This window comes from Acanthopagrus latus, chromosome 9 (genome assembly GCF_904848185.1).
Source record: "Acanthopagrus latus isolate v.2019 chromosome 9, fAcaLat1.1, whole genome shotgun sequence".
Lineage (NCBI taxonomy): Eukaryota > Metazoa > Chordata > Actinopteri > Spariformes > Sparidae > Acanthopagrus > Acanthopagrus latus.
The window spans coordinates 501,241-526,935 of NC_051047.1; the positions used below are offsets into that span (position 1 = coordinate 501,241).

Genomic DNA, 25,695 nt, shown 5'->3' on the forward strand with positions numbered 1-25,695 from the left:
AATGTGTTCATTTCACCACCTACCATTCATTCTCAGCGTCTTCATCTTTTCATTGTCACAAACTAAAACTAAACTTGCAAATACTTAATAATTCAACAGGCATACACCGACATCTTGTAACAGAGATGATATTTATTTCTCTCCAAAAAACAAGCACAGGAGGCCTTCTTCCAGGAGGTCTTCATCCTGAGTCTGAGAGTTGTTGTCTCTTCAGTGGAGAGTGAGACACGAATTAGTTCAAAATCATTGCGTAAACATTTGAAGAGAAAACAGTATTACTTCCCTTATTTTTGCTGCAGTCCTCTGGAGGTCTTCTTCCTGGATCACTTTTGTTAGATTTAAAGGACATTAATTAGTTACAGGTTCGGAAGACTGATGTAAACATTTTAAGTGAAAGTTGAGAATTCAATGAAATATTACTTCCCTTATTGTTGCTGCAGTCCTCTGAGGTCTTCTTCCAGTAATCTGTATAAATGTTGCCACATTTGAAAGACATCAATTAGTTACAGATTTCAAAGACTGATGGAAACATTTGAAGTGAAAGTTGAGAATTAAAAAAAAACATTACTTCCCTTGCTGTTGCTGCAGTCCTCTGGAGGTTTTCTTCCTGTAGTCTGTATACATTTTGCCAGATTTAAAAGACATAAATTAGTTACAGGTTCAAAAGACTGATGGAAACATTTGAAGTGAAAGTTGAGAATTAAAGGAAACATTACTTCCCTTATTGTTGCTGCAGTCCTCTGGAAGTCTTCTTCCTGTAGTCTGTATACATTTTGCCAGATTTAAAAGACATAAATTAGTTACAGGTTCAAAAGACTGATGGAAACATTTGAAGTGAAAGTTGAGAATTAAATGAAACATTACTTCCCTTATTGTTGCTGCAGTCCTCTGGAGGTCGTCTTCTTGTAGTCTGTATACATTTAGCCAGATTTAAAAGGCATACATTAGTTACAGGTTCAAAAGACTAATGGAAACATTTGAAGTGAAAGTTGAGAATTAAAGGAAACATTACTTCCCTTATTGTTGCTGCAGTCCTTTGGAGGTCTTCGTCTTGTAGTCTGTATACATTTAGCCAGATTTAAAAGGCATACATTAGTTACAGGTTCAAAAGACTAATGGAAACATTTGAAGTGAAAGTTGAGAATTAAAGGAAACATTACTTCCCTTATTGTTGCTGCAGTCCTTTGGAGGTCTTCGTCTTGTAGTCTGTATACATTTAGCCAGATTTAAAAGGCATACATTAGTTACAGGTTCAAAAGACTGATGGAAACATTTGAAGTGAAAGTTGAGAATTAAAGGAAACATTACTTCCCTTATTTTCTTCTGGGTTGTTGTCTTTGCTGGAGAGAGGGTCCTTCTCACTGGATCATCCTAGAAAGACAATGACATCATCATTGAGTTAAATCACTCAATGCAAGTCAATCACTTTAAAAAACAAAACAAAAAGAGACATACTTACTTTGTTATGCACCTGGTTTGAAATGCAGCTTGGTCTGCATCTCCCTGACACTCCTACACTACATTAGCTAAGATTAGCGTAGCTAATGTAGTGACAACAACCCAGCAGAAAAAAAAAAAAGAAAAAAAAAAAAACAATTAAAAAAAAAAACAAACAATTACATTACATGAATAATAAAAAAAAAATACATGATTCATTAAACATACATCCTTAAATTACATAATTACATGAAAACTTATGTAAGCTTAGCTTAGCCAATGTAATTCTTACATGAGCTTAGCTATTACATTGCAGCTTACATTATATCTTACACATGCCATTCTCATCTAAATAGATGACAACAACATGAGTTAAGATTTTACAATGTCAATAAATACATGATAAATATATTAAAAAATGTTTCAAGGCATTTACAAAATTATTAATTACAAAACATTTAACACGCTGGCCCAGTCGCTCTCATCATCTCAAGAGAAAATAAGAACATGAAAAAAGTTTCTGGCCCCATTCTAAAATAAACAAATACATACATACATACATACATGTTTACATTAAACGATTAAACTATTTCCAGCCAAGACATGCCACTGCAACCACATACATATGAAAAACAATTACATAAGACTAAACACACTAAAAGACTAAACAAGACCAAATAGTGAAATAAATGACATCAATCACTAGTGAGCAAATCTCCGAGTGCAAATGATTATCCAAGCAAGCCCCCTGGTACCTGCCTAACTCCAAACTAAACCTAACTATCTTCTGAGACGTGCTGGGCTCGAGGCTTCTTTAAAGCAAAACTTCAGTAAACCTCAGCCAAATGACCAAGGCCCTGAAATGCTCGCCCCCACCAGAGAAACATGTCTCCACCCAGGATTGCCTCGAAAATAAAAAAGGCAAAATAACAAATAGTACACCGATGGAAGGACAGATTGCTCTGCCCAGCTGGCACACTCCCTAACTAACCAGGGAGATCAACCACAAACTGAAATCAGAAACGCTTGGATGCTATACTCACCCGGAGAGGACCACAGCTCCTGGTACACTGTAAAAACGTGGCACAACAGGTCTTGGACGTAACAGCTGGAGATAAGTCATTACTCAGTCAAAATACAATAAACTGGACTGTGGTAACTGTAATATGTTTGGAGAACACCTGATTGAAGACATTTATCAGGATGTGAAATGTAAATGTGATCAATCAGTGTGTACTTTTCGGTTGTCGAATTTGCTACTAATTGAGTGTAACCTCTGGACTGAAACTAATCTTTGATACTTTTTTCCCCTTTGAAAGGTGGTCCTCATTAAAATCGCCACAAACAATGATGGGCTGGTGATTTAACATGTCCAATGAGTCCAAGAGGTTTTTCAAGTTTTGGAGAAAGATTCCCAGTTGAAAACTTGGGGGTTTGTACACAGTCGCTATTAGCACTTTGACTGGAGCCTCAATTTTAAGGACAACAAACTCCAAATCAGTGACCTGTTGCATGTACCTGTGAGGCTCTGCTTGCACAGTGTCTCTACAGTACATCGCAACTCCACCTCCCTCTTTTTTGGCCATGTTCACACAGCTGTTGTAAGACAGCTGTCTGCTACGTGTGAACATGGTGTACCCCTCCAATTGAAAAATTTCAGCTACAGAGGACCCTGACAAATGTGTCTCTGTAAGGCAAAGCACATCTGATTGTTGGAGCTCGTGATGTGCTTTCAGGTCCACCATGTGACATGGCAGACCCTGCGTGTTGTGGTGGACAATTGTCAAAACCTTTGGCGTTTGTTGTATAGATTTCAAAAACGTTAACAATGGTCTACAGCTCTGGAAAGATTCATGAGGCATACTTTCCAGGGCTGTCTTGATCTTGGGGTCAGCATACATTTTTTTCTCATCAAAGTCAAGGATGGTGAGACCTTGAAGCGAGGTTGTGCGGCTGAGCGCAACGTACGCCATACCAGGTTCAAAAACAGGCTTCAGACACACAACCGCCGACGGCATGGTCATTCCTTGAACTTTGTGGGCCGTACAAGCAAAAGCTAATTTCATGGGGAACTGCCGGCGAACAACCCCTTTCTTGTTACTTAGGTTCTCCTCAGATCTTTCGATGTACACTGAGTCATCTGAGGGACCTAAGATTTTTTTGCGGTATCTCTGTCCTGCTGTAGGATTGTCCAGCAGGAGTCCAATCATCTTCACGCCTTCCGGTTCTCTAACTACAATGTTAGAAATGGTTCCAAATGTACCGTTCACAAGGCCGTCTTCCACATCTAAATTTCAGATCAACATAACGCGTACTCCTTGAGCAGCCATTATGTTGTCGGGCAAATCTCGCTTGTGTCCTTTAATTTCCCCAGACACAAACATCATGCAGCCAGTTCTGGGGTCTTTTCGAAAATCACGAGCTGCAACGCCAATCGCATCCTTGTAGGAAGCAGTTACGATATCGGCGTTGTGATGGTCTACTTCTTTGTTTGTGGTGTAGATGTGTAGACTCAGTGCTGGGCAATGCTGACTATCAGCCACTGCCTGCGTAAGCAAGAGCCTGTCTTCATCTAACAAAGAATCTTCCTTTTGCTTCACCCTGAGATGGTTCAAGAGTTCAGCAAAAGCGCGATCGTCTTTCTGTCGCATGATCTCTGTCAGGGTGACCATTTTTAAGTTATCCTTCCAGAGATCAAACTCAGTCTCCTCGTACACAAACAGTGGCTTGGCTTTACCAAGGGGCGGCAGTTGATAAAAGTTACCTACAGCAAAGACAGACATGCCTCCAAATGGCCTCCGATTACCCCTGATCTGCTGAAATCGCCAATGCGCGTAGGCAAATAGCTCTTTAGAGACCATGGATATCTCATCGATGATGAGAATCTCAGCGTTCGCCAGTGTTGCTCTGACTACGTCGAGTGCATTCCCAAGACCTTGATAAGGTGGCTTCAAGGACCTTGGTAATTTGAGAATGGAGTGCAACGTGTTGCCTGATATGTTAAATGCTGCTGTACCTGTGAATGCGGTCAGCAGCACTGCGGGTTGGGACATGTCTGCATGGTCTCGAAATCTCGGGAGCTCACGCAGAATTCTCGTTGCCTCGTGGTGAATGCACTTAATCACATGCGATTTGCCACATCCAGCCCGTCCCGACAGGAAGTAATAAAATGGTTCTGGATTGTGGACTAGTTCAAAGCACCACTGTCGAACACTGTAGAAAACAGAAACCTGAGTTTCGTTCAGACTTTGGTACATTTTCCTAGCAAAGTCTGGACTCAACTCTGGAGCATCTATTCTAGGCATAGAGCTCCCCTTATCCTTCTTAGTGCCGAATTCTGGGACATCTTCACCGTTTTGCTCCTGATCGCGGGGTTCACATTCAGCCAGGCACTCCAGCCGGTCGACTTCAACTTCGGGCGCAAAAGAGTTCCAAGCATTCACGAGAGGACCGCACACCTGAAGCTGCTGAAACGCAGCTTCCATGTTTTTTCCTTGGCCCTCATAACTGTTTTTGTTGTGCCCCACTATTTCCTCTACTCTCATACCCCACTTGTCGCTACACTCATAAAACTCTTCATAAGTGGGGTACACTTTATCTCTCAGATCAGCGTTGGATCGATGTGGGAGATAAAGTTTCAGCAATCTTCTATAAAACTTCTCTGGAGTTTTTTCCTCAGAGAAGCGAGTAAATCTAATGATTGCTGGTTTTCCTACGGTTCTCTTTTGAATAAATCCTTCATCGTTCAACAATGGAATGGCATTCGGGTTTTCTGTTTGCCGGCCGTAGACTACCCTGTAGTCTGACGCGAACTCGGCCAGGCATATATGTTCAAACTCTCGAGTGAGAGGTCTGTTGATGTATTTTTCAGGCAACCCCGACATCCACACATCCACTGATCCGGGCTCCATTCTTTCCAGTGACTCATTTTCAGACCTTCCTCATCGGTCTGAATAAACACCACGGATCGGGAGCCCTTCTTGAGGCGTAAGCTGCAGGTACGGGCTACAGCCTCTTGAACGCTGACCTCTCTGTTTTTAGAGTGGGCCTGCATAATTTGTTTCATTTCGTTGCGCTTGTTAACATCAGATGTCTTTACATCCTTGATGACGTTCTTAAGGAATTCCGTCATCTCATGCTCCGGTTTCACTACATATGACATCATGTACATGATACGGCTGTAGTCGTCTATGACGTACTGGATGTCCATGTTTGCGTTCCACGCTCTAAGCAAATCAGGATTGTAGGCATTAACCCAACAATCATTTGGATGGCGCCTCAGCATCACGACATGGGTGTTTGCCAGGCGCTGCGCGGCGGCAAAGTATTGCTCGTAAGTTAAGTTGCACTGGCAAAGCAAGTCTGTCAAACTGCTGAACGAAGCGCCTGGATCCATAAGCAGATCTCTAACTGGTTGGAGCGTTTGTTTAGCCAATTTTTGCATTTCTGCGAGGGCCCTTGTCTGCTCCTCTATTTGCGCTTCGAAGTCTGCATCATCTTGATCCTCTTTTTGGTGGCAATTAATAGTGGGGGGCCTGGTGAATGTTTTACCCATCGGTAGTTTTGGAAAGCCGAACCTGCAGGCTACATTTCCCTTCTTACAGGACTTTGAATGTTTCCTGCTGTGCACCTGAACCTCTGACACTATTTTGTGGAGTTCCGGATCTGTGTCAGGGTCGGGCATTTTGCAACTAATGTATCTATCTATAAATTCCATGACATGTCTATCGGGGTCCTCTTCAAATTTAGGTGAATCTTTTATCCAAATGAGCATGTGGATGTGCGGGCTTCCCCTGGCTTGGAACTCAACGCGATAAAAATAATCTTCTACTTCACCAATCGGTTGTGAAGGAGAGAGGATGCGGTTTGTCATGAGAGCCTCTACTCTCTTTTCAAACATGCGCATTACTGTGATGCGGTTACTTCTCAGAATGTCGCATTTTGTTTTCCAATCCAAATCTGAAAACAGCCCTTGCTCACCTTGCTGAGCTTTGATGGCTTCTATGAACTCAGGCCATCTCATCTCAGCAGCGGAGAACGTGGTAAAAAATGTTGGTTTTCCAATTTGATGAACCATGGCGTGCACATCTTTAAGCGTTTTATTCCAATAGGCTGGAGTGCCTCTAAGAGGCTGCATGAACCTAGTTGCATCTTGGCTCATGATGAGCCGTTCTACCTCATCCTTGTCCTGGAGCATGACATTGTTAATCCTACGGCCGTCTTTGGTTTTCGACTTTCCTTTGCGCATTTGTATAGACGTACTATTTGTCGCTAGGTGAGTCTCTGTAACAAACTGCGCAAAGAAAAGATAACTCTGGTCACTTGCAAAACGCGTATCTGCAGCAAAGAGCCTAGAATTAAAGTAGAGGCTCGGGGACAGGGAGATGGTTCTAGCTTCATCTGAAGTGTTCACTCCTGTCGGAAATTGTACAGGAAAAGCCATTGCCTCCAACTTTGGTATGGTGAAAAAACCAACCAGTTTGTTGCCTTGCGCGGGTGCAACACTAAATACTCCGTCGCCATATGAAAGAATTTCCTGTGCAATGTCGGGGGGCTGCATGCAAGTGTCCAGGGAGAGGCCTGGTCTCAGCTCCTCCTGTTCTTCCTCATCTGCCATTAACCGTCCCAGCTCGTTTTGGCTTTTAAAAATTTCCTCCAAATCGACATCCCTATCTTCCTCTGGGATGCTGGGCTCCTTTTCTTGACTGAGCTCCTCTTCCTGTCTGGGTTCCTCTTCTTCGAGCAGACAGTCAAAAGTTGCAGTCTCATCGATAAACACGTCTTTATATTCTGAATGTGTCTCTTTCAATTTCGCAAGGCCAGTGAGCACATTCTTCATATTAACTTTGAAAAATTGCTTTTAACCTTTGTATTTGATGTGCCTTATCCTCCTTGGATCTATCTCGAATGTGTTTCTGTGGCACCTTCCTTGTATCTATCTCGAATGTGTTTCTACTGTCTGGTGCGGAATGTGGCATCGTCCTTGTATCTATCTCGAATGTGTTTCATTTGAGTGGTGCTGAACGTGTCATCCTTCCTTGTATCTATCTCGAATGTGTTTCAACTGTCTGGTGCGGAACGTGGCATCTTCCTTGTATCTATCTCGAACGTGTTTCTTTTGAGTGGTGCGGAACGTGGCATCCTCCTTGGATCTATCTCGAATGTGTTTCTGTGGCACCTTCCTTGTATCTATCTCGAATGTGTTTCTACTGTCTGGTGCGGAATGTGGCATCGTCCTTGTATCTATCTCGAATGTGTTTCATTTGAGTGGTGCTGAACGTGTCATCCTTCCTTGTATCTATCTCGAATGTGTTTCGACTGTCTGGTGCGAACGTGGCATCCTCCTTGTATCAATCTCGAATGTGTTTCTGTGGCATCTTCCTTGTATCTATCTCGAATGTGTTTCTACTGCCTAGTGCAGAACACTGCATCTTCCTTGTATCTATCTCGAATGTGTTCCTTTTGAGTGGTGCGGAACGTGGCATCCTCCTTGAATCTATCTCGAATGTGTTTCTACTGTCTGGTGCGGAACGTGGCATCCTCCTTATACCTATCTCGAATGTGTTTCATTTGAGTGGTGCTGAACATGTCATCCTTCCTTGTATCTATCTCGAATGTGTTTCTACTGTCTGGTGTGGAACGTGGCATCCTCCTTGTATCTGTCTCGAATGTTTTGCTACTGTCTTGTGCGGATCGTGGCATCTTCCTTGTATCTATCTCAACTGTTTTTCAACTGTCTGGTGCGGAACGTGGCATCCTCCTTGTATCTATCTCGAATGTGTTTCTACTGTCTGGTGCGGTAGTGGCATCCTCCTTGTATCTATCTCGAATGTGTTTCGACTGTCTGGTGCAAACGTGGCATCCTCCTTGTATCTATCTCGAATGTGTTTCTACTGTCTGGTGCAGAACATGGCATCTTCCTTGTATCTATCTCGAATGTGTTTCTACTGTCTGGTGCGGAACGTGGCATCTTCCTTGTATCTATCTCGAACGTGTTTCTTTTGAGTGGTGCGGAACGTGGCATCCTCCTTGGATCTATCTCGAATGTGTTTCTGTGGCACCTTCCTTGTATCTATCTCGAATGTGTTTCTACTGTCTGGTGCGGAATGTGGCATCGTCCTTGTATCTATCTCGAATGTGTTTCATTTGAGTGGTGCTGACCGTGTCATCCTTCCTTGTATCTATCTCGAATGTGTTTCTACTGTCTGGTGCGGAACGTGGCATCTTCCTTGTATCTATCTCGAACGTGTTTCTTTTGAGTGGTGCGGAACGTGGCATCCTCCTTGGATCTATCTCGAATGTGTTTCTGTGGCACCTTCCTTGTATCTATCTCGAATGTGTTTCTACTGTCTGGTGCGGAATGTGGCATCGTCCTTGTATCTATCTCGAATGTGTTTCATTTGAGTGGTGCTGAACGTGTCATCCTTCCTTGTATCTATCTCGAATGTGTTTCTACTGTCTGGTGTGGAACGTGGCATCTTCCTTGTATCTATCTCATATGTGTTTCTGTGGCATCTTCTATGTATCTATCTCGAATGTGTTTCGACTGTCTGGTGCGAACGTGGCATCCTCCTTGTATCAATCTCGAATGTGTTTCTGTGGCATCTTCCTTGTATCTATCTCGAATGTGTTTCTACTGCCTAGTGCAGAACACTGCATCTTCCTTGTATCTATCTCGAATGTGTTCCTTTTGAGTGGTGCGGAACGTGGCATCCTCCTTGAATCTATCTCGAATGTGTTTCTACTGTCTGGTGCGGAACGTGGCATCCTCCTTATACCTATCTCGAATGTGTTTCATTTGAGTGGTGCTGAACATGTCATCCTTCCTTGTATCTATCTCGAATGTGTTTCTACTGTCTGGTGTGGAACGTGGCATCCTCCTTGTATCTGTCTCGAATGTTTTGCTACTGTCTTGTGCGGATCGTGGCATCTTCCTTGTATCTATCTCAACTGTTTTTCAACTGTCTGGTGCGGAACGTGGCATTTTCCTTGTATCTATCCAGAATGTGTTTCTTTTGAGTGGTGCAGAACGTGGCATCCTCCTTGTATCTATCTCGAATGTGTTTCTACTGTCTGGTGCAGAACATGGCATCTTCCTTGTATCTATCTCGAATGTGTTTCTACTGTCTGGTGCGGAACGTGGCATCTTCCTTGTATCTATCTCGAATGTGTTTCTACTGTCTGGTGCAAAACGTGGCATCCTCCTTGTATCTATCTCGAATGTGTTTCTACTGTCTGGTGCAAAACGTGGCATCCTCCTTGTATCTATCTCGAATGTGTTTCTACTGTCTGGTGCGGAACGTGGCATCTTCCTTGTATCTATCTCGAACGTGTTTCTACTGTCTGGTGCGGTAGTGGCATCCTCCTATCTATCTCGAATGTGTTTCTACTATCTGGTGCAAAACGTGGCATCCTCCTTGTATCTATCTCGAATGTGTTTCTACTGTCTGGTGCGGAACGTGGCATCTTCCTTGTATCTATCTCGAACGTGTTTCTTTTGAGTGGTGCGGAACGTGGCATCCTCCTTGGATCTATCTCGAATGTGTTTCTGTGGCATCTTCCTTGTATCTATCTTGAATGTGTTTCTACTGTCTGGTGCGAAACATGGCATCTTCCTTGTATCTATCTCGAATGTGTTTCTACTGTCTGGTGCGGAACGTGGCATCTTCCTTGTATCTATCTCGAATGTGTTTCTACTGTCTGGTGCGAAACATGGCATCTTCCTTGTATCTATCTCGAATGTGTTCGTTTTGAGTGGTGCGGAACGTGGCATCCTCCTTGTATCTATCTCGAATGTGTTTCTGTGGCATCTTCCTTGTATCTATCTCGAATGTGTTTCTACTGTCTGGTGCAGAACATGGTATCCTCCTTGGATCTATCTCGAATGTCTTTCTGTGGCATCTTCCTTGTATCTATCTCGAATGTGTTTCTACTGTCTGGTGCGAAACATGGCATCTTCCTTGTATCTATCTCGAATGTGTTTCTGTGGCATCTTCCTTATATCTATCTGGAGTGTGTTTCTGTGGCATCTTCCTTGTATCTATCTCGAATGTGTTTCTACTGTCTGGTGCAAAACGTGGCATCCTCCTTGTATCTATCTCGAATGTGTTTCTTTTGAGTGGTGCGGAACGTGGCATCCTCCTTGGATCTATCTCGAATGTGTTTCTGTGGCACCTTCCTTGTATCTATCTCGAATGTGTTTCTACTGTCTGGTGCGGAATGTGGCATCGTCCTTGTATCTATCTCGAATGTGTTTCATTTGAGTGGTGCTGAACGTGTCATCCTTCCTTGTATCTATCTCGAATGTGTTTCTACTGTCTGGTGTGGAACGTGGCATCTTCCTTGTATCTATCTCATATGTGTTTCTGTGGCATCTTCTATGTATCTATCTCGAATGTGTTTCTACTGTCTGGTGCGAAACATGGCATCTTCCTTGTATCTATCTCGAATGTGTTTCTGTGGCATCTTCCTTATATCTATCTGGAGTGTGTTTCTGTGGCATCTTCCTTGTATCTATCTCGAATGTGTTTCTACTGTCTGATGGGGAACGTGGCATCTTCCTTGTATCTATCTCGAATGTGTTTCTGTGGCATCCTTCCTTGTATCTATCTCGAATGTGTTCGTTTTGAGTGGTGCGGAACGTGGCATCCTCCTTGTATCTATCTCGAATGTGTTTCTGTGGCATCTTCCTTGTATCTATCTCGAATGTGTTTCTACTGTCTGGTGCGGAACGTGGCATCTTCCTTGTATCTATCTCGAATGTGTTTCTACTGTCTGGTGCAAAACGTGGCATTTTCCTTGTATCTATCCAGAATGTGTTTCTTTTGAGTGGTGCGGAACGTGGCATCCTCCTTGTATCTATCTCGAATGTGTTTCTACTGTCTGGTGCAGAACATGGCATCTTCCTTGTATCTATCTCGAATGTGTTTCTACTGTCTGGTGCGGAACGTGGCATCTTCCTTGTATCCATCTCGAATGTGTTTCTACTGTCTGGTGCAAAACGTGGCATCCTCCTTGTATCTATCTCGAATGTGTTTCTACTGTCTGGTGCGGAACGTGGCATCTTCCTTGTATCTATCTCGAATGTGTTTCTACTGTCTGGTGCGGTAGTGGCATCCTCCTTCTATCTATCTCGAATGTGTTTCTACTGTCTGGTGCAAAACGTGGCATCCTCCTTGTATCTATCTCGAATGTGTTTCTACTGTCTGGTGGGGAACGTGGCATCTTCCTTGTATCTATCTCGAATGTGTTTCTGTGGCATCCTTCCTTGTATCTATCTCGAATGTGTTCGTTTTGAGTGGTGCGGAACGTGGCATCCTCCTTGTATCTATCTCGAATGTGTTTCTGTGGCATCTTCCTTGTATCTATCTCGAATGTGTTTCTACTGTCTGGTGCGGAACGCGGCATCTTCCTTGTATCTATCTCGAATGTGTTTCTACTGTCTGGTGCAAAACGTGGCATCCTCCTTGTATCTATCCAGAATGTGTTTCTTTTGAGTGGTGCGGAACGTGGCATCCTCCTTGTATCTATCTCGAATGTGTTTCTACTGTCTGGTGCAGAACATGGCATCTTCCTTGTATCTATCTCGAATGTGTTTCTACTGTCTGGTGCGGAACGTGGCATCTTCCTTGTATCTATCTCGAATGTGTTTCTACTGTCTGGTGCAGAACATAGCATCTTCCTTGTATCTATCTCGAATGTGTTTCTACTGTCTGGTGCAGAACATGGCATCTTCCTTGTATCTATCTCGAATGTGTTTCTACTGTCTGGTGTGGAACGTGGCATCTTCCTTGTATCTGTCTCGAAGGTGTTTCTTTTGAGTGGTGCGGAACGTGGCATCCTCCTTGTATCTGTCTCTAATGTGTTTCTTTTGAGTGGTGCGGAACGTGGCATCCTTCCTTGTATCTATCTCGAATGTGTTTCTACTGTCTGGTGCGGAACGTGGCATCCTCCTTGTATATCATGTATATGATGTCATATGTAAAGAAACTGGAGCACGAGATGACGGAATTCCTTAAGAACGTCATCAAAGATGTTAAGACATCTGATGTTAACAAGCACGACGAAATGAAAAAAATTATGCAGGCCTACTCTAAACACAGAGGTCAGCGCTCAAGAGGCTGTAGCCCGTAACTGCAGCTTACGCCTCAAGAAGTGCTCCCGATCCGTGTTGTTTATTTGTCACTTCCACCTCTGATGCAACGCACACAACAGCTCCGTGGACTGCTCTCTGTTGGCCTTTTGGCAGAGCAACAATTTTTGCAAATGGCAAGATTTTTGCAATCAGCTGCCTCTCAAGCACATTAAGTGCAGCCAATTCTGGGGGGATGGGTGCCAACTCCAAATTGTTTACGACTGCCATGGGTGGTATGCATCCTCTGCTAAGGTGGCTGTCGCAGGTGTAGCATATCCACTCATGCAGTCTTTCTTGTTGCACAGAGCAAGGGGTAGAGCAGTCACTGTCACAAAAGTGAACATAGTTTCCTGTCAAGCATGCTGCTGCGACTTTTGTGTGTTTTGGCATTCTTTGACCTGATTAGGAAACATGGTTCTGTTACAAACGATACAAATGTATGTGGGTCCATGTCTAATGGACTCACGAAAGACAGCTATGGCTGCTTCCATCACCGGATCAATCAGGGGCTGGGGGCAGTGGGGCACAATTTGTCTGTATTTAATCCTGATTCTAAGCGCTCTCTGCATCTTGTAAAATGTGCTAAAGGCAGCATTTGTGGCCAATTTGGTTCCTCTCCGCTGGTTACAACGTTGATTAAAATGACATCTAAATTCCGGATCGCTGTGATATCTGAGATTGAAATCTTGCTTTTTCTTTTGGCTATAGCTTTGATCCGTGTTGTATCTCTGAGACATGACAAATTTTTGTCTGCTCTGAAACACCATATCTGACTGGTATCGATCTCAAATGTGTTTCTTTTGAGTGGTGCGGAACGTGGCATCCTTCCCTGTATCTCTTTGTGATGCAAGTCTTCCGTTGTCTCTTGAAAGTAGCATTTTCCCTGTTCCCTCTTCTGACGAGTTCTTCCATCTTATCTTGAGCATTTTCATAGTAACATTTGAAGGAAAGTAATCGCTGATTCTGATGGAGACTGTCTTGGGCATATCTTCTTTGTGCTTGGAGTTTCTTTCTTCTAAATTCTAGACAGCTGCTGTACTTTTTCCTTTCATATTCAATTTTTTTCCTTTTTTCCTTCACCAGACAGTAATGTGTGTTTTTTGCTGGCTTGATGCATCGCTCTTCGTCACTGTTGCTTTGGCAACTTTGTGAAATGTTTTGCTGCTGGCGGTGCAGGAGCCGTCTTGAGGATGCGCTCTGCTGCTGGCGGTGCAGGAGCTGTCTTGAGGACGCGCTCTGCTGCTGGTGGGAGAGCTGTCCTGGATACGCTGTGTGCCAGAGATACCTGAGGGCATTCTCTTGAACCAATGGCTTCGAATGACACCGGCACAAACTCGTAACTGGCAGAAGGGCCGCGATTTGCAAAGAGTTTGTGCAGGTGTTCAGCCAAGTCACTGATTTTTGAGAAGGTCTTCATAATTGCAGTTCCGTGGGGGTGAGGTAAGCCCATCACACTTCTTGAGTGTGAATCAAACACACCATACCTGCCTGAGTGGTCACGGAAAACTGCAATACACTCTGGACTTATTATGACTAAAGCCAGATTAACGTCACCTGACAGACACTCTAACTGTGTGGCAAGGGGCAGATACCAAGCCTGGCTTCCACAAGTCCACACCTGATTTCAGGCATGTGGACGTTACACATATCTGTGTCAGTCAGGACTTGTTTGGGCAGTTCTTCCACAGCGAGATGGTCACTGCGGAATCTTTTTTCCTGGATCAGCTGTTGTTTTACACCTACAAAAAGTGAATCTCCCTTTGCCAGCACTCTATCAAGGACAGCAGTGTTAACCCTCATGTTGTGTTCCGGTCAAATCTGACCGATTTAAAAGTTTTATCTCTGAAAAATGTACTTAATTTGATCAGACTGACCTAAGAGTCCATGACTTTGTCCACAAAGAGGATTTCAACACACAAAACAAATAGTACTTATTTGCATACAATTTTGTGTATTTTATTCAACTTTTGTACACTCTTGGTGTTCCCGGTCAAAAATGACCAGTCATTAGAAATGAAAGGGGGAGACTACAATTACTGTATAAAACTGATCTCAGGTACATCCTCATTTGTCACACACACACACACACACACACACACACACACACACACACACACACACACACACACACACACACACACACACACACACACACACACACACACACACACACACACACACACACACACCTTGGGTCCCAGGCAACCACCATGGGAACCTTAGCCCAGTAGTCTCTCTCTCCCGCAGGAACATCACCTGTTCTCATAAAGTTGCAGCATTGTTTCAATAATATTGAACTTTTCTCGCAGCTTTGGTAGCCTATATAAATGTTTTTTTGAGGCCTTGCTCACAGTTCATTGTGTGGCAGCACCATGGCATGTCGATATACCATAAGTGAGGATATTGGTTACATATGTAATCACCACACTGGTGAGGAGGAGCGAGGCCAGGAAACTGACAGTGAGGACAGTCTTGTGTCCTACTGTCCAAAGAAAAGGAAAAATATGCTCCTGATGACGACTCTGCACATGCCGCTGTGATCACCAGGGAGGACAAGAAACCCAATGCCATCCTGACTTGGTTTTGGTGGAGTACGCATTACATTTATGAACAACACTGAGTCAGTTCTTTCCATTTGAATATGATACATGAGGTATCATTTGAATGTATTCATGATTTTATCTACTTTGTGCACTTTTGCAGGTTACTGGCACATACTCTTGTCAGAGGAAGACAGCACGTTGGCCCATGGTGGTGTTTTTCAACATGTTAGATGTGTCAACATACAATGCATTTGTGCTGTGGATGGAGGTAAATCCAAGATGGAGGCAGGGGAAAAACATCTGATAGAGTGATGAATATTGTAATGTTATTGTTCTTGTTAGTTGTTCTTTAATGTATGAAGACACTGATCTTGTAATATTGTGAAATTGTTTTGGGATAATTTCCTTTGTACACAAATGAAATATTCCGGTCACTTTTGACCGGGGACACGACTAGTGTTACTTTATGTGACTATATAAAAAAAATGAAATGGTTTCAAAACAAATGTCCTTGGTAACTTTGACCCTAAGTAGTCTGTGATAAACAATATACTATGTGTCATCTGATTATTTTTTTATAGTTGAAATAATCCAGAAATTATGCTTTTTAGAACTCGAATTCAAGATGTATACGGTCAGATCAGTGAGGTATACAGGCCAAAAATAACAAATAGAAGTTCAAAACTTGTAATGTTCACAAGAACTGAAGTTGATAGAAAGATCTAACACAACACGTAGTGATAATTATGTATTTTTACAGTTTTTATGATGAGTTTAAATGGAACGGTCGGGAACACAAAATTGTTTAACATGACACAAACACAACATGAGGGTTAAACTCACAGCCCTCGTTCAGATAAGCCAGAAAAGTCAGGGACATGCAGGTACACTGGTGGTTCCTGGAGAACTTCCTGTACCTCATGTCACTCTGACTATGACTAGCCCCAATACTAGCACTAAGCGGCACCTGAAATAAGATAAATTATCATTATCATAAATGATTGCTTATTAGCATAATCATAAGCCTAGTTAACATTATTAGTGGTAGTAATTAACTTTTACATATACTACAGTCATAGCAGGGTGACAGTTTAAGCAAATGTGACTAAAAACATTTTACCTACTGCAGCTTTAAACTAACTATCTGATTATACAATATCATTTCCACCAAATTTTCCTGATCAATTTACCAAATAGATAATCTTACATATACACAAATGATTATTATGCTTATAAACGACCTTAAGTATTATCATACTTGACTTGTACACATTACTAACACAGATTATTCCATATTTCAAATTTAAATGTTTTGAGACCATCATAAACCTTTGTCACCCATTGTCATCTTGACCAAAGTTTGAAGGAGGCTTTAAAGGACCTTTAACTCTGATACATCCCTTGTACGTGTGTCACACGATTTACACATGAAAACATTAATAGTAATCAATTCCCTCCTTCATTTCCTTCCTTCCCTTCCTTTTGCATTTCAGTTCAAAGTAAACCACACTTTACCTCTAACACTTTATTAAGCCCACAATAAACCCAAATGTAAATATCATTACCTCTTTAGAAGGGGAATGAGAGGTGGCAAGTTCGTCATCGATAATCCAGGGCCAGCAGGACGATGAGGGAACTGGTGTCCCGATGGTCTGTGATAAGTAATAACACCAGTTAATATCTAGACATGAAGTATCACTGTCACTGACATTTGTGAACTGCAGCGAAAGATAATTGTAGCAGAGATGTTAAATGAACCAGTTTAATGCAGTTACAGCATTTTACAGTAAACGTTCTGTGTGTGTCTGTTGTGGAGTAAATACCTTAACTGGGCGAGGAGAGTGACAGGCAGCTTTAATGGTCTGGGATGGTCCAGCCGGTGAAGGGGTCTTCATCCTGGCCACCTGAGAACAAATAATAACAATAAATGAAGACTTTAACGACATTATGAACTTTATTCAATAGGAATAATCTTTACCTTCGCAACCGGTGAACAGCAGGGGGTCGCCGGATCACCCAAACTACAGGACAACCTGACTGGAGGGGATCCAACCAGCTGCTGACACATGAGAACAAATATGTTAAACTTCATGCGTCTCAGTGAACACACTGTGTGTTCTGAGTGAGAGTGTGTCTTGTGTCAGAGAGTAACATACGTTGGTCACTGAAGTTTGGGTGCGGGGGGGGGCGGTGTTCCATCCGTGGTCTTGGACCGAGGAACCGGGCTGGAGGGGCCGTCGTCCTCCAGTCTCCGTGACAGCCTGGCTGGAGGAGATCCAACCTGCTGTTGACAGATGAGAACAAATATATTAAAATTCAGACAGAGGGGACAATGTAGTTATGTCTCCATGAAGACGCTGTTTCAACTGTAAACATTGACTATGTGCGTCAGTTGTGTAACATACGTTGTTCACAGGAGACTGGTAGAGGGGGGGGCGTCTCTCCGTGGTCATATGACGCCTGGCTGCCGCTGGGGAGGCCACCTGCACCGTCAAATAAAACATAGAACCAGTAACTGTAGGGAACAAGGAGAAACTTTATAATACAGCTGAGAAGCAATGTCACAGAATTTACCTTCTTGCACGCTGGAAGAGATGGGACGTCCACCATGTCAGACAGCTGAGAAGGAGACACTTCCTCCATAGCACAAAGGGTCGTGCTACTGAACCACCGCGGGTTCAGTGGAAGGAAGGACTCCTTCTCCTATGGAAGACAAAACACCACAAAGACAAATTAATATTTGTCAGGTCAAATACACAAAGTTTAAATACTAACCAATTAACTTGTTGTGAAAAAAAAAAAGAAAAAAAAAAATAAGTCACCTGCTGCTGAGCCACGCTGGCCGGACCAGGAACCTGCGGCTGGGAAAGCACATCACATATTTGATTAAATAGGTGCTTTTTAGTTATGACTGTGAACCCGTGAACCAAAATGTACGCAAACACATGTAAAAAAGACACATAATATTATAATAAATAAAACTACTAACCTTGCTGCTCTGACCAACAACCTTCCACTGGAAGGGGTCAGGAGACAGGAGCACGTACCTCTCCCTTCACAACCAGCTTAGGAGAAACCTTCCTAAGCGGCTGTGAAGGAGTAGGAGACACCGGGGGAGGGGGAGGTGGTGGTGGTGTCTCGAGGAACTGCTCCGTGGAGGCCCACAGCAGCTGGGTGAGGATCCCCATACCCTCACGGTCGCTCAGGTGAACCTGCAGACATGATAATACAAATCCATTTAGCTCGTGTCGACTGTTTGATATCGACACACAAGAAATTATAGCAAATTAGACCTTTTCTATCACACAGATACTCTACTTACGCCGTCTCTGCTCCACAGATCCAAGCGCGTACGGGGGAAGTACTCCTCCGCAGAGAAGTACCTCAAACCTAAAAACATTAAAAAAAGTCATTACAATATTCACACATGTATGACTATGTTCATCACAGACATTTTTAAGTACATTTCTTTTACTTGTTTTAATTGACAAGATATTTTTTTGTTACTTACCCATACGAGCTGTCACGCGATGGTACGTGTGGCGAAGGGCCCTCTGGTGCTCCTCATCCTCGTTCAGGCGGGGGGGGGAAGTCCACCACAAAGACCTGTAGGAAACAAAATTTTAGAACACACCAACTGACAGTTTCATTCAAAATCACACACACACCATATTTAGTACACATTTTTTGAAAACTCATTCAAATTAATCTTATTAAAGTAGTCAATGTACTACTAGTGTTGTTTAACTACTAAGAATACAGGACAATCAAGACATGAAATAAATATTTACCTCCGGCCAGCGGCTCCTCACAGCAGTGAGGAATCGGGCGTAGTCAAAATTTTAGAGAACACCAATGACAGTTTCATTCAAAATCACACACACACCACATTTAGTACACATTTTTTGAAAGCTCACACAATTAAAGTAGTCAATGTACTTCTAGTGTTGTTTAACTACTAAGAATACAGGACAAGCAAGACATGAAATAAAACCCTACCTCCGACCAGCGGCTCCTCACAACAGTGAGGAATCGGGCATAGTCGACGGCTGCCTCGTCGACGGTCCTGCTCGCGGTCAGGTTGTTGCTAGGAGCAAGAACACAAACAGCATCAGTGGATCGAGGAACCTTTGCATGTAGGACCTCAGTGCGCAGCTGAGCAGCATGGGCCCCAGGGGTCGACATGATACCAAAAGAAAACTTCCCTTTTGGCATCTTGGCGAAACGGTCCACGATGGCCTGGAGATGGGAGTCCCCGACAATCAGAACAAACTGCAACAACAAAGAAAATTTCATTAGCATGAAAATCATTAATCCCTCTCAAGATCAATTACTTCCTTCATAAACTGGACAATAATAGCACCTGCTTGTCAGGAGACTTAGGTGGGATGACCAACTTGTGCCTCCATCCAGTGAGCTTCGAAGTTGGCCACGTCTCCACCGGATGGCGGTAACCGGTACCACGGCCTGTTTGGTAAAGTACAAAACAGATAAAAGGTTAAACTGATGAAGGAAAGGCTACTAGGAAATATCAACAATCACTTGTTTATACCAGTAAAAAAGTACAGGAAAACCTGCTTAAAAAGTTCAATATTGATGATGAATTAATTTATTGATCATTTAGGGATAAAACAAGTAGATACTTACGTGCACGAACTTGCACATCCTCCGGGCTCCAGAAAGGCTTGGCTGGGGGTGAAGATCCAACTGCCTGATGACAGATTAAAAGACAAAAAAAAAAAAAAAAAATTAACGATAATCATAGCAACAAGCATAAGATGAAGACATACACGTTAAAACAAAATATAATAAAATATGTCTCATTGTGTGTGTGTGAGGTAGGAACATACGTTGCCGACTGGAGCTCGGGAGCAGGGGGGGTGGGTCTCCCTGGTCCTCTTGGTCCTTGACCCTCTGGAAGGCTCCTCTCCAGCCGGGGGGGACACCGCCTGATGAAACATTAACATCAAAAGACATGGCAGACATTCAGAACTCAGCAGTTCAGGAGAATGCAATAGATGTAACATTTCTACAGCCATTTTCATGCAGACAGTTGTCACTGCGACACAGAGGCTTATCTACTGTGTTAGTACCTCCGGGGGGGTGGGGGAAGACCTCAGCTCCTCCAGGTTGAGCTTCCTCCAGCGCTGCTTCAACACCACAGACCGCCTCGACTTCCTTGGCATCCTGTTGGTAGAAGTTAAAAACAAGAGAAAAACAACAAGAGAAATGCTTGTCAAACTGACCTAAACTTAAACCACCTAATGTAAACTAAACTAATCTAAGACAACCTAATATAATCTTATATGTAGAATGAAATTTGAGAAAATGATGAAGATGTGGTGATTGTGTGTGTGTATGTGATGTGGTGATACTACTCTGTGAAGGTTGAGGGCAATGGATGAAGGATGATGGTCACTCTCAGTACAGGAACCCTTTAATCTTATCAAATACAATAGGCAATAAAAAGATAGTTAAACATCTGTACTTGTCATAATTTGTGTGTTTTTGGGCACAGTATTTCTTCAAATAATTCTATGTTATAATAATTACTATAAATGATAATTAAAATACTATATCAATTGTATACTACACAGTATCAAATCGTTTATTCCTAAGAACAAAGAATTACTATGACATGATGAATATAACACACAAGATAACAATAAATTCAACAAATGTACGGGATTTTATCAACATCTGAATGCACATTTATTACCAAAAGCAAAAATAGTCTTGTATGAAAATGCTTCCTTTTCTATTTAATCAAGGTAGATTGTAAAAGTGTATGGTACATCTAAAGTATGATATTTATCCAACTACATAGAAAGGCATTTACTCACATCTTATCACAAACAGGAGAAATGTGTTTTTCAGTAGACAGAAGGGAGTATTAAATACTAGTCACAATCTACACAATTAGATATGAAATACAGCTTTTAGCTTGTGTAAATATTCTTGTATGAAAACAGAAAAAACAAAACAAAAACCCCAAAATAATGTGTAATATCTCCAACTACAAATCTGACCCGTGTTAAGGATCTAAACATGACAGTAGAGTTCGCACCCGGAGAGAAAAATGGCTACCGTTCGCGCCGTGAGAAAACAAAGGCCAAAGTTCGCGCAGTTAGCATCTAGCTAATGGCTACCGTTCGCGCCGCGAGAGAACAAAAGGCGAAGGTTCGCGCAGTTAGCATCTAGCTAATGGCTATTCTCCGCGCTGCGAGAGAACAAAGACAAGGTTCGCGCAGTTAGCATCTGGCGCGGCCTAACGTTTTAGCTCAGTGATCTTATATATAAACAGATCGCCCTTATATAGAAACACATCGACCATAAACAATTAATCTTCCCACAATCACGAGATAGTAATGTTTAGATTCAATTACCTCACTTTTGTTAAAGGTGTACGGATGTTAGCACAGTTAGCTTTTCGCTCCGGTTAATGTTTCTTTATAGAAAAAGCAAAGTCACCGCTGTTGGCTTAGATCGCGGCCTAATGTTTTACATACCAGAACCGAGTAGCGCCATTAACTCTTCTTAATATTGTTGTATTGAAACAGACTGACGGAGCCCCGTTACTGTTACCGAGACAGACATATTATATGTATTTTATGGACCCCTATAGCTTTGCTAACCGCTGTTGGCCTGGAGCTACGGGGCTCCGGGTAGCGGAGCTAACAGCTGATGGAGGTCCGTTAGCTGTTAGCTATCTGTGCACTTGACACTCCGCTGTAGGCCCGGAGCTACTGGGCTCCGGGTAGCGGAGCTAACAGCTAACGTTAGCTATCTGTGCACTTGACACTCCACTAACGGAGCTCCGTCAGTCTGTTTCAATACAACAATATTAGGACGAGCTAACGGCGCTACTCGGCTCCGGTATATAAAACATTAGGCCGCGCTCGAAGCCAACAGCGGTGACTTTGAGCCAAGTACCTCCGGATTAATATTGCTGAAACAGACCGATCATTAACAATTACATTCATTTTTTTCCCGAAATCATGAGTTATCGTGATCATGAGAGAGATAGTAATGTCTAGCGTCAATAAAATCCATTTTTATTAATGATTTCAGTATGCTAATATCAGCCATAACGGGTACTTACCTACGACGAGGTCAAAGGGTATCGAGCAGAGCCGGATCAGTGGTTTTATATCAAGGCGAAAAATAATGCACACACAATTGTCCAATCAGAGTTCTCCTGTGTTGTCTGTCATCTGTATCCGAGGTGATTTGTCCAATGAGATGGCTGATAATCTGTGCACTTGACACAGACTCCGGACGACCATACTTTGCTGCATCCATTATTTATATATATTTCTATGAATGTATTAGAATATAATACAATAACGAAACATCAATGTTAATTAGAGCACTTAATTAATAATTATATTAATTGACTGACGTTGAATTATTATGTTATATATTATTAAATAACATAAAACAATATATGTTTTATTTATTTTATTTGCGTATCATGATAAAATACATTAATGAAAATGTTAGTATGAATTAATTAATATTATTGATAATATTAATACCTTAAAAGTGCTTTTCAACACAAATTTAAGACAGCATTCCAGTTTATTTTTTTCAGCTGATGGATGATGAAGGCTTGAATGAGTGAAAAGATAATCGTTAAATATAGTTTAAATGTTGGGATATATACTGTGTATGTGTGTGTTTGTGTGCATGTGTGTCTGTGTGTGTGTGTGTGTGTGTGTGTATGTCTGTCTGTCTGTCTGTCTGTCTGTCTGTCTGTGTGTATTAAACTAGGGGTCCCATTTCCTCGTCCCATTCATTCCTTGTGGGCAACTTTTCACAGTTTTTCGCAACGTCAGCCCTCTCTGGGCCCCTATAGCTTTGCTATGGAGGGGTCTCATTTCCTCGTTCCATTCATTCCTTATGGGAAACTTTTCACAGTTTTTCGCGACTAGAGTCGTGAAAAATTGACGTTCTACAGAGTTGCATAATTGCATACCCCGTCCACTCGAGCCGCACGTTAAATGAATGAAAAATTAATCATTAAATATGGTTTAAATGTTGGGAAATATACTGTGTCTGTATTTGTGTGCGTGTCTGTCTGTCACTCTCTCTGTTGGCCCAGCTGATCTCGGTTGCCACGGTGATCGTGCTGAACCCCCCTGCTAAGGGACTGGGACAGCTGTTTCTCAGCCCTTTCAGCCTCACATGCAGGACGTCAAACTGGTGCTATATATTCAAAACCGTACATGATAGCACCAAAATTTTTTCACGGTCAAGCCAGAAATGCCTTAAAGAACAAGCTCACCAAGTTTCGTGGTCCTGGTGTCAGAAATGTGGTAACACGAGTCCTCCCAAACCCCTGCGATTTTAGAAAAAACTTTAATGTTTAGGGTAATAATACCTATATGGTGAGCGAGTAGAGACCTGGCCGAACTCGGTCATCTGGTTTTTATTTCTGGAAAGTGAGAAATGAGGGCACAAACGCGAGAGAGAGAACAGGTACCGTCTGCTCTTCACCAGAAATTTCGGCTCAAAATTAACATTGCGGCTTATGGGAGAGCGTCTTCACTTCTTGTCACTCTCGGGCTTCGAAATCCAAAACCGTAAGTCCCACATCTGAAATGAGACCATCAGCTGAAAGCTAATAAGATTTCCTACATTTCTATGTATACATTGTCTATGTTGAGTAAAAGGTTTGGGATCCAAATCGAGCTGAAGAGAATTTTTTCTCCCGTTTTCGGAGCTGCTCTACACTCTGGGGTGCGGCAGTTGATGATGTCACCCACTCTAGCCGACGCAATACACACCCATTATAAACTCAGAAGAGGAGCAAAAACGACTCAAAACTAAAACTGCGATGATTTCAAAACCGTACAAGATTTTTAAAAACTGAATACACCGGTAATAGTTCAAGGTCTTGTGAGTGTTTTAAAGTTTGAATGGTGTCTCTAGCTGAATGTATGAGGGAGAAGAAGAGGTTGAAAGACAATGACTTTTGAAGAGAATTTGAAGCTTTTCCCATTTGCGGCAATGTTAAAATTTTTTTAGAAAAAGCTAAATATTTGAAAAAGTTGAAAGGTTGAAAAGCTGAAGATTACAAGGTTGAAAGAGCCTAAAAAGCTGAACATCTTAATATTTGAACGGTTTCTATAGCTGAAGGTATGCTGAAGTTATAGCAGAATGAAATTTGAAAAAATCCCCATAAGGATGAATGGGCAAAATTTTGCAGAAAAAGCTGAATATTTCCAAAAGTATAAAAGGTAGAAAAATGAAAAAAAGACGCCATCATGTCCTAAAAAAGCCGAACATTTTGATGGTTGAATGGTTTCAATAGCTCAAAATTTGAAGGAGTAGAAGAGAGCCAAAAAACGTACGGAATCTTGAATAATAACTAGAAAAATTGTATTTCCTGCGAAAATACAGTGTGAATGCTGAAGGCTGAAACGCTCTTGGAAATTTGCTGAACGTCCTGCCGAAATGTTGAAAAAGTCGAAAAGCCGGAAAAGTTGCAAAGTTGAAGGCCGAAAGAGCTTAAAAAGTTGAACATACTGATAGTTGAACAGTTCCATAGCTGAACAGGAAGCGGAATGGTTGAAGGAGTTGAAATGACAGAAAGATGAATATTTTAAGAAGATGAAGAGACAGGAAGGTTGAAGAGGGCTGAAAGGGTTTAAAAAGTGTAACAATTTCATAGCTGAAAATGAAGCTGAATGTTTGAAGGAGTTGAAAAGGCAGGAAAATGAATATCTGAAAAGGTTGAAAAGCTGTAGCTTAAGAGGGCTGAACGAGCTTAAAAATGTGAAAAAAGACTGAAAAGGCCAACAAGTTGTAGGGTAAGAGGGCAGAAAGAGCTTAAAAAGGTGAGAAAGGGTTGAAAAGGTGAAAGGATAAAGGATAAAGGAATAAAGAGCTTAAAATGGTTGCACACATGCTGGAGCAGGATCAGGAGCAGAGCCAAAGATGAAAATGTCCGCATAAGGATGAATGGGAAAACGTCTGACAAACTCCTGTGATCTTTGAAAAAACTGTAATGGTCATGGTCAAAATATTTATTTAATGAGTAACAGGAGACATTGTTAAACGAAGTGATGTTGTTTATATTTCTGGAAAGAATATTTTAAAAAGATCAAAAGGCAGAAAGTCCAATATCTGAAGAGGTTGAAAAGCTGTAGCTTAAGAGGGCAGAACGAGCTTAAAAAGATGAAAAAAGACTGGAAAGGCAGAAAGATTGTAGAGTAAGAGGGCAGAAAGAGCTTAAAAAGGTGGAAAAAAGGTTGAAGAGGTGAAAGGATAAAGGCATAAAGAGCTTAAAATTTTTGCACACATGCTGGAGCAGGAGCAGAGCCAAAGATGAAAATGTCCCCATAAGGATGAATGGGAAAACGCCTGACAAACTCCTGCGACTTTTGAAAAAACTGTAATGGTTATGGCCAAAATATTTTTATATTATAAAGTTGGAATGGTGTCTCTAGCTCAAAGTATGAAGGACAGGAAGAGGTGCAAAGTCGATGACTTTGGAAGAGGATTTGAAGATTTTCCCATTCACTTCAGTGTTAAATTTTGTTTAGAAAAAGCCGAATTTCTAAAGAAGTTGAAAAG

At 42.1% G+C, this 25,695-nt stretch overlaps 1 protein-coding gene across 16 annotated transcripts; it reads right to left on the bottom strand.

Annotated features, from left to right (window-relative positions):
- Positions 1 to 1,217: 1,217 nt before the first annotated feature.
- LOC119025700 (protein enabled homolog) lies at positions 1,218 to 22,242 on the bottom strand. Of its 16 annotated transcripts, none has more exons than XM_037109556.1 (12): positions 18,626 to 19,061; positions 18,437 to 18,504; positions 18,162 to 18,326; positions 17,937 to 17,975; positions 17,689 to 17,817; positions 17,520 to 17,597; positions 17,271 to 17,398; positions 17,093 to 17,170; positions 16,938 to 17,018; positions 16,680 to 16,766; positions 1,460 to 1,541; positions 1,218 to 1,371 (listed from the first exon to the last, which is right to left on the bottom strand). In XM_037109556.1, the coding sequence occupies exons 1-7, from the start codon at positions 18,627 to 18,629 to the stop codon at positions 17,276 to 17,278; spliced, it is 606 nt and encodes a 201-aa protein (XP_036965451.1). In that variant the 5' UTR covers positions 18,630 to 19,061; the 3' UTR covers positions 1,218 to 1,371; positions 1,460 to 1,541; positions 16,680 to 16,766; positions 16,938 to 17,018; positions 17,093 to 17,170; positions 17,271 to 17,275. The 16 variants fall into 16 exon arrangements, with proteins under 16 accessions (XP_036965451.1, XP_036965453.1, XP_036965452.1 ...); XM_037109547.1 differs by lacking the exons at positions 1,218 to 1,371; positions 1,460 to 1,541; positions 16,680 to 16,766; ... (2 more) ...; positions 17,271 to 17,398; positions 17,520 to 17,597 and adding exons at positions 19,114 to 19,386; positions 19,478 to 19,581; positions 19,762 to 19,825; ... (2 more) ...; positions 20,493 to 20,556; positions 22,217 to 22,232 and having other exon boundaries at positions 17,716 to 17,817; positions 18,104 to 18,326; positions 18,626 to 18,720; XM_037109545.1 differs by lacking the exons at positions 1,218 to 1,371; positions 1,460 to 1,541; positions 16,680 to 16,766; ... (2 more) ...; positions 17,271 to 17,398; positions 17,520 to 17,597 and adding exons at positions 19,114 to 19,386; positions 19,478 to 19,581; positions 19,762 to 19,825; ... (2 more) ...; positions 20,493 to 20,556; positions 21,624 to 21,924 and having other exon boundaries at positions 17,716 to 17,817; positions 18,104 to 18,326; positions 18,626 to 18,720.
- Positions 22,243 to 25,695: the final 3,453 nt, after the last annotated feature.

Bases quoted from the DNA above. Each gene is read 5' to 3' on its own strand.
- LOC119025700 (XM_037109543.1), bottom strand. The intron at 20,064-20,207 runs GTACTAACACAG...ATGTTTCATCAG, and splicing joins CTTCCCCCACCCCCCCGGAG to GCGGTGTCCCCCCCGGCTGG. The intron at 19,387-19,477 runs GTGCTATTATTG...TTGTTGTTGCAG, and splicing joins CTAAGTCTCCTGACAAGCAG to TTTGTTCTGATTGTCGGGGA.